The 8,402-nt window shown below is 36.2% G+C and overlaps 4 protein-coding genes across 10 annotated transcripts in view; 3 read left to right on the top strand and 1 right to left on the bottom strand.

Moving 5' to 3' along the window:
• Window positions 1-8,402, bottom strand: part of LOC129570133 (uncharacterized) — a 13,523-nt gene that overhangs the window by 2,552 nt on the left and 2,569 nt on the right. The window lies entirely within an intron of this gene.
• On the top strand, window positions 34-2,526 carry LOC129570136 (uncharacterized). Of its 7 annotated transcripts, none has more exons than XM_055449589.1 (5): window positions 34-169; window positions 1,050-1,330; window positions 1,406-1,533; window positions 1,683-1,797; window positions 1,995-2,526. In XM_055449589.1, exons 1-5 carry the CDS (start codon window positions 126-128, stop codon window positions 2,141-2,143), a joined length of 717 nt encoding a protein of 238 aa, XP_055305564.1. In that variant the 5' UTR covers window positions 34-125; the 3' UTR covers window positions 2,144-2,526. The 7 variants fall into 7 exon arrangements, with proteins under 7 accessions (XP_055305564.1, XP_055305567.1, XP_055305565.1 ...); XM_055449592.1 differs by having other exon boundaries at window positions 107-244; XM_055449590.1 differs by lacking the exon at window positions 34-169 and adding an exon at window positions 261-524.
• Window positions 2,646-6,166, top strand: LOC129570134 (uncharacterized). Its single transcript, XM_055449586.1, has 5 exons — window positions 2,646-2,876; window positions 3,291-4,690; window positions 4,793-5,564; window positions 5,634-5,973; window positions 6,104-6,166. The coding sequence occupies exons 2-4, from the start codon at window positions 4,085-4,087 to the stop codon at window positions 5,831-5,833; spliced, it is 1,578 nt and encodes a 525-aa protein (XP_055305561.1). The 5' UTR covers window positions 2,646-2,876; window positions 3,291-4,084; the 3' UTR covers window positions 5,834-5,973; window positions 6,104-6,166.
• LOC129570135 (uncharacterized) lies at window positions 6,538-8,315 on the top strand. The gene is made up of 4 exons (XM_055449587.1): window positions 6,538-6,733; window positions 7,047-7,255; window positions 7,354-7,549; window positions 7,641-8,315. Exons 1-4 carry the CDS (start codon window positions 6,688-6,690, stop codon window positions 7,922-7,924), a joined length of 735 nt encoding a protein of 244 aa, XP_055305562.1. The 5' UTR covers window positions 6,538-6,687; the 3' UTR covers window positions 7,925-8,315.

Below are 8,402 nucleotides of genomic sequence, written 5' to 3'. Positions count from 1 at the left end.
CACACACACACACACACACACACACACACACACACACACACACACACGCATGCTAGGGCATCATGTATACATAATTGCATACCAATATTTAGACAACAAAGTCTAAGTTGTTAACGACGGTAACGATGCAACAAAATTCAGAGTTGATTTCAGGGCGTGCCAAGACATTGTAAGCAACTTACTGGAAGAATTTCATTATTTTTCCATTTTAAATATATTTTTTGTGTAAATAAACTTGATCAAAGTGAGTTACAGATATCGAAACTAGTTGTGCTATAAATTGTTGGATGAAAGAGACCTAGAACCAATTTTGTGATGATATTCAGCCACAAATTTTCAATCTAAAATATTACTATTCAAGCGAATGTAGCGCATTTAAATTTTCATTTAAAATATTCTACACGTGAATTATCGTGATAAACATTGGTTCAATCAAATAGAAAAGGTTACTATATTACGAAATACATACGCAGGTGATTCATTTAGAGAATGAGTAATAACAACAAAAAGCATGGCGCACAGGTGTAAGAACAACAAAAAAGAATTAGTTGGTTCCATAATTAAACTCTATCAAACACCATTTCAAGATTGTCTATAAAAATGTTCGTCGCATATCCAAGCAATTAAATTAAAATATGCCACCCTCACTTCACATCTCGCATAATTGTGCGAGTCGATTTTGTTGCATTTTTTATTTGCAAAAATTCTGGACTTAAGTAGTACACTATGACTGAAGTCATAAAATGCATGTGAATTTCACGAGAAGCTCATGTGTGAAAAGTAATGAATCGCATATTGTTCCTGTGAGAGATAATTTCGAAACTTGTCGTTTTGTTAAGAGAACATTGCTTGATTATTCATGTTTTATGTGAGATAGAACTTGGCGTTGTACAATTGCGAGAAAGATAGCTTTTCACATGGCTTTAGTCAATGTATATATGAATGAATTATTAGAATACAAATATTGCATAAAAAAGCAACATGAGACACACTAATATCAACACAATCACATTCAGTGTCCAATTTTATGTTTCAATGCTCAATTTCAGATCAGAGATGAAGCGAAGAACACTTTCGGGTAGCTGCGGGATTGGCTTGTTTATGATATCGTTCATTTGTGTGTTCATCGCATTTGCTACACCAAGTTGGATAGTTAGTGATTATAGAATAACAGGAGCAAAACTCGATCGACTCGGACTATGGACACATTGTTTCAGATCACTGGCTGATCCCAATGATGACTACAATAGACGCTTTTTCGTTGGATGTCGCTGGGTATTTGACCCATTTACTACAGGATATGATGAAATACGTGGCTTTTTGATTCCTCGTGAGTTAAATTTGAAAATTGAAATTAAAAGGAAAATTGGTTAAGAACTACTTTAACAACGATTATTTTCCAAAGCATTCATGATCGCGACACAATTTTTCTATACATTGTGTTTCATTGCTTCTCTGATTGGTTTTGGGCTGGTGATGTTCTTCTTTCTATGTGCCGGGCCAGATCAAAAGTTTTTCGTAAAACTAATAAAAGTAAGTGGATAGCGTATGTTTTGTTGATATAAGTAGGAGATCATCTAAAACTTGGGCGTATTAAATAAATTTTTACTCATCACTTGGGAAAATTAATTGGCTTTCTTGTCTTCGGCAATGTATGTGATATCTTTTTTTCTTTTCCGTAGAGTACAGGTTTTTTGTTGCTAGGCGGTGGAGCAAGCGGCTGCCTGGGTGTGATCATTTTTGCAATTTGGGGAAACAAAGACAAATGGTTGCCTGAACATGCTAACAATTTTTTCGGTAAATACATTACATTGTTTTTCCTTCTTCTTCTTCTTCTTCTTCTTCTTCTTCTTTCTGTTTCTCTTTGAGAAGTCCAGTGTTTGAAACCAACCGATGAAAATTCATTTTTTCATTAGCGCTTTATTTAAGTTTTTTCTCCATTTTCTCAAATGAAACGAATAAAAATTAACAAATTGATCTATATTCTTCTTTAGGATGGTCTTTTATCCTTGCTGTAATTGGAGCTATTGGATTAGTTGCATCATCTGTCCTGTTTCTCACCGAAGCAAATGTTCAGCATAAAAAATTAAAACAGTTGAAAGATTCACAGGCTCGATTTGAGCTTGAAAGATCGTCAAAATAATATTGAAAATCTACGAAGTCAATTTTGCCGTAACAAAAAATGTTATTTAGACCGTGATTTAAGGTAAATCTCGACGATGACATAGCTATAAAATTTGTTATCTTTTACACGAAAACTATCGAAATCTCGTAAATCCGTCCATTTTAAATTCTATTGTTTGAACGTTTTAAATTAAGTCAGTCTTCTAGAATTAATGTTACATGCATAATATTTCACATTTAACCATATAATTTTATACATTTTAAATGATATGTACAGCTAGGGTGTTCAGGTTTGGGGAGTCAAATAAGAATATATGATTTCTACGTAGATTTCGGCCCAAAAAATCGGAATCAAACAATAAATCGTCCTTCATTGCTAATAAATTTGGAATTTCACCGAAATATAACCGTTTTTATGTGTTAGTATTAATTGACTCTTTGTAGCTCAAATTGTCTAATGTTCTAAAAATTGGCAATGTGAACCGATCCTTATGACATTTGACATTCACTTCAGCAGTTTTCGAAATGTCACAGACGCCGCATCATTCATTCCGAGAAAACATACAGCGTTGTGAACACCAAGTCAACAAATTGAAACTCTTACATTTTATCTTACAATTTAAACTGGAAATTTACACTGCAATTTAATTTATCTACGATTTTGCTGGTATTTCATTTCGTATTATTTTCGATTTACGTGCGTTTTGTATCGATTTGATCCGGAGTTCACATTGAATTCAAGTCGCCAAAGTGTGAGTAAACTTGATCATTTCAATATCTTCTTCTTTTTGTGGAATTCATTTTAAAAACGTAATATAAGCATTTATAACGTGAAATATATTGAACATATCAACAGTAATATTAGATTCCATGAAAAAAAGTAATGAATTTCACAATAATTCTGCAGTACATAGTTCTGTTACATGTGATGGTGAAATACGTGTGATGGTGAAATTCATTTTATGCAATGAATTGAGTCCATTGTTCGGAGAAGAGAAACAGTTAATCGATTACTGTTCGAACTCAAATTGAATCAATGCCATTGTTATCAAACCGAAGTCATTTTTGTGTGTCTCATTCTGTTGTCATTTTCAAACTAAATCGAATTTAAGTTTCAATATTATTCGTTTTCAAACTAAATCGAATGTGTGTTTTTTTTCTTTCAGTAGGACAATGGCGAATCGTTTCAAGCCATCAATACCAGCGGAGGGAGAGACGAAAGATGAAATTACGACGATCAAATGTGCGCTAAAGACAATCATTCGCCCACAATACCAGCAAGCATTGATGAGCAAAATAACGGATCTGAGTTTGCAAGCCACTTCCATTTGTGTTTTGGGCTCATTGCTGTTCTTGTTTGAGGTGCAAAAGGCGTTCGAATATAGGCGTCGAGAACAATAATTTCGCATTGTTTGGTGGAAGTGGAGAAGATAAGATCAAACTCTGCTTTGAACAAGTGCTATGGCACAACAATCAGCCACCAAAACCGAAGTCAAGGTATAAACCAAGAGGAGAAAAGCCACGAGGACCACGAGCAGAGCTGCCACGTATCGATCCTGAATTCAAGGCAATTGTCGAAGGTCTTGACGACTATCATCGTATCGATTGGCCCAACAACAAAGATTTCAGCAATGGCCTTAAGCATTTGACAAATCAGTACACAGATAACGTCGTCACCAATCTTGAAACGCATGCTAACAAACACATCACCCAGTACTTGGTACTGAAAGTGTTCGAATTGAACTCAAACTTGGAAGAGGATGGAGAGAAATTTTTGCCAAGTGACATCGAAAATGTTGTCAAGTTGATCATCAAGCAAAAAGATATCAAAGTGCCAAGTCGCGATCCAAACAAACTTGTACGGTGTGAGGTGTTGTATGATATCGTGAGAGATTGCAATGTGTTCCCAGAAATCGATCTGCATGACCTTACAACTGACCCAAAACATTGGTATAAGGCCATGCCAATGTACCTATCCATGCAACGTGAGATAGAAGAATACCATGCGATGTGGCCTCATCAACACCGATCGAAACGGAAGAAACGAAAGCGCAAAAAGTCAAGAAGAAAGAGGAAGCGCAAACAGATGCTCGACAACCCCGATTTTCGGCCATTGATTCGGAATTTAGTAGTGGTGCCGATGTGTGATTTCCGGCGTACGCACTTCAGAATCGATTGTACATCTATGCACCAGGTGTTGTCTTCGCAAAAATTGCTACCGAAAGTGGAAATCGAGAATAAAAAAGGAACAACAAGCACGAAAACGATTCAACAAAAGGATTTCAATCATTCGAGAGATTATTGGTGGAATCAGTATTTTTACATGCGAAAAATTCGACGATTCGTGCGTGCCAAAAAGCAGTTTGACTATTCCATAAACACCGATGGAATCTCTGTGTCTCTCCAGTACTCGGCCAAAAAGAAGACAGCCAACAAAGAAATCGACCAAAAATCTCGCATCATTCAGAAGATTGAGGATGGCACAATCAAAAATTTTTCGGGCGTTGATACAGGCGTGCGAAGTTGGAATACCACAACAACACACGACATTGAAACTGGCAAAGAAGTAAGTTTTGTATACATTTGAATAAGTTGTGTGTATTTTAATAGAAAATGCTTAAGTGCCAAAACTCAATAACTATACCTTTTTTTCTATTTATTTTTTCAGACCAACTTTGTAATGTCGAGCAAGCAATTCCACTGGCAAACAGGTCAAAAGGTGCGAAATGCCAAAGCAGCGCGATGGACCAAAAATTTCGTCGAAATGGAGCGCGCAGACAGAGAAAACCGTGATCTGTATCCAGTGATGCCGTCGCCAAAAGGGTCAATGTGGCTGAACTACATCAAACACCGAGTCAAGATGATGAAGCATGGAATCTGCGCTTACTCGACTGCCAAATACACTCGACTCGCCTTGGACAAACACATCAAGAGCAGTAGTGTTGTCGACGAATGGGTGAATAAGGTGACCGATAAGAAACCGACTCTGTTCTTTTTTGGTGCTGATGGCGAAATACCACCTGATAGCCCAATAAGTATCAAGAAGCACGTGCGCTGCCCAGGGGTTCGTTTGACTTTGAGGTCAATAAAGAAGCGCCGAGATTGTTTCATACAATTGGTGGACGAATGGGGAACATCTCAAACAGACGCAAGATGTATGAATCGATTCCAAAACCAGAACAAAGCGGCCAGATTCAAGAAATGCCGATGCGTACCCGACGCCAGAACATTGCTGCCAACGAAAATTGTGTCAAAGTTGGGCAAAACGGATCTATCGATCTACCGACAGTTGCAACGCGCCATGAACGAAGAAGCATTGGTAGGAGACGAGCGTTTATTCCCAAAAGTAAAATGTTACTACAAAAACTGGCGATTAAACCTCGAATGCTCTGTGATTTGGCATCGTGACGTCGTGGCTGCTAAGAACATTCTACTGAAAGGTAAGGCTAATTGACGCACAATTTTGATTGAATGATTTTTTAAGAAGGTTCATTTGTTTAATTGTTCAGGACTATGGACATTACTGGGACTTCCGATACCAGAGGCGATCAATAGGTATTGGCGCGAAGCTGCTGAAGCAGCCGCTGCTGTTGCCGCTGCTGCTGCCGCTAGAGCAACCGCTGAAGCAGCCGCTGCAGCTGTCGCCATCGTGGATAATGATGTAGAAATGTTCGAGTACGACCAGCAGCCAGCTGATCATGCTGTCTAATCAGCACATTGCAAACAAAAAAAAATGTAACATTAGTTATTAAAGGCTATCCCGATCATGTGGGATAGTTGCGTTGAAGCAAGTTGACTCCCCATCTGGTTGATGTTAACTGCGCAGGAGTACTCTAGTGGGTCGTTTAGGTAAGCATTATTCGATTTTGCAAAGAGTTTTTTTTTCTTCTGGAAGTGTTGTATAACGCTCTATTAATGCTACCAGTTGACATAAAATTGGCTTCTCTTTAAATTTATGCTATTCATTCTTCTTTTTCAGATTAGCTGAACACCCTAATTGTACAAATGTACCACATCTCTTCAATAAATCAGAAAAACAGAAGTTTTCAGTCTTTTTCTATAAAAAAATCATTCATATGATTCAAAGGAAGAAAAGTGGATGGAACACATTCAGTAAATACAATTGTTGTAAACAGTTCCAGGTATTTGTTTCAAATTTATTCTTCCCTATTTTACTATGGCTAAAAAGTATCCTCAATTGTTCAAAATTCAGCTTTTATGTATTAAAGATTTGCTAGAGAAGACAAGTTAATTGACCATTTCGTTGATCACTTCCATTGGAATTTATTTGTGATGACAGCACACTCTGTTGGTATCTAGCTAAAGCAATCATCCACAAATTTTATTTTGAACAGTTGGTACCCAACAGAGTTTACTCCATTAACGATCAATTGAGTAACATGAAAATGTATATGTGTTAAACAATACCATAATGATATACACTATACGCACCCAAATTTATTTTCATATTTCTGGCAATTAAGACATATATTTCTGTTTATTCTCATTAAATTCCGTTTTCGTTACCATTAAGTAAAAAAATCGTGGAAAATATACGTGAATATGAGTGTGGACGCACCGGAAAAAAATGAATATCCACGCGCATCAAGTAAATATATCCATTTTCTTTAAGATGCAAATTTCGGAATTAAAACCAAATAGAAATTAGTTCGAGAAAAAAATCAAATAATAAATTTCTGGAGTGATTCATTAGATCTCTTTGAATCCTAATCGATTTTGATTGCGAAATTTCGATATTACTTGAATACATTGGATAGTATAACATTAGATCTCCCTAGTTTGTGTTTGAAATTATTGATATAGTCAGTGTTATTGTTAGGAGATGGGGCTACGCCCCAATTGAAACAATGTTCAATTTACTTCCGAAGTTAATTCATTTTCATTATTAATATGTTTTTAAGGTGGCTTGGTGTTTGCATCGATTGTAGCTTATGTTGGGAGCCTTTTTCTGGTAATGTCGTTTTGCTCACCTTATTGGATCGAATCGTATGATGGGTCATTCAGTTCATTCAAGAAAATGGGTCTCTGGGAGTACTGTTTCAAAGATTTCTACTATCCAAATTATCAATTTCCCAAAAAATTCAATGGATGCCATAATATATTCAGTCATGTAAGTTTTACATCATATCGATTATGACACTGAAGCTATATTTATATAGCTGGTAGTACAATTAATTGAGTTAAACTTCGTTCTTTCTTTATATTCAGGACTACTACATGATTCGTGAATATCTTCTACCCGGATGGTTATTAACTGTGCAAATTTGCATAACTTTAGCTTTTATCTTGACATTTTTGACATTGGGTTTGTTGGCGTTGGAATTGATAAGATGGCCATTGAAGACAGTATTGCAATACGAATGGCTCATGACAAAAATATCTCATATAGCTTCAGCAGTTGCAAGTAAGTTATTCTGCTTTCTACTTAGTTCATTCGCATGTCTTTTAGCCATTGATTAATGAAAGTCATATTTCCTTTCTTTCATTTGTTTTAGGTGGCATGATATTTTTGGGGATTTTAATCTTTGGCTTCAATGCATACCGCCGCGATTGGTTGATGTATCCAAAATTCAATATTATCTCATGGTCTTTTGGTCTGGCTGTGGTAGCAATGGCTTTATTGGGTGCAGCATCTGCAATGTTACGCCGTGAAGCGAAGCGTGCCTACGAAATTCGGGACCAAGCCAAAAATTTAGTTATGCAAATGGAAATGCAAGAACCAGGTTTTCATCCATCCCGTTCATTATCTCGAAGTCTTCACAGCGGTGGCTACATCTAAACAGAATAGCATTCAAACTCAAACGCAGCATTTCGATATTTTTGATCATTGGAAGCCCAAATCAATGGCCAACTTTAGCATTCCAATTTAATCAATGATCTGCTTCACATAAATCTATTATCTTTCACACATTCCCTCCTACAAAACCCCAATAGCTTTTAGTGGGTTTTTATAGTGTAACATATGAATCACATACATTTTTTTAATCAATGAGTTCGAAGTGCACTTATGTTGGCACATTAATATAAATTTAAGACAACTATAACTACATTAAAAGTTCAATTGGTTTGAATTGAATTTAGAAAACTTCAAAAATGACGCCGTCCATTTACAAAACGATACTTTTTCAAACAAATTTCGGGAGTATTAATAAAAATAATCATGAGAAATTAGTGCTATTACTAGCAATAATTGTTGTTGTATTGCCGAACGTTTTTTCTTTCCAATGATTTGGTTTTTGTATTGCCTCAATACGTTC

This window comes from Sitodiplosis mosellana, unplaced genomic scaffold (genome assembly GCF_009176505.1).
Source record: "Sitodiplosis mosellana isolate CC-2019 unplaced genomic scaffold, AAFC_SMos_1.0 Smas_scaffold_47, whole genome shotgun sequence".
NCBI classification, from domain to species: domain Eukaryota; kingdom Metazoa; phylum Arthropoda; class Insecta; order Diptera; family Cecidomyiidae; genus Sitodiplosis; species Sitodiplosis mosellana.
The sequence above is the reverse complement of the archived record's forward strand: the minus strand, read 5'-3'. Positions and strand labels throughout refer to the sequence as shown.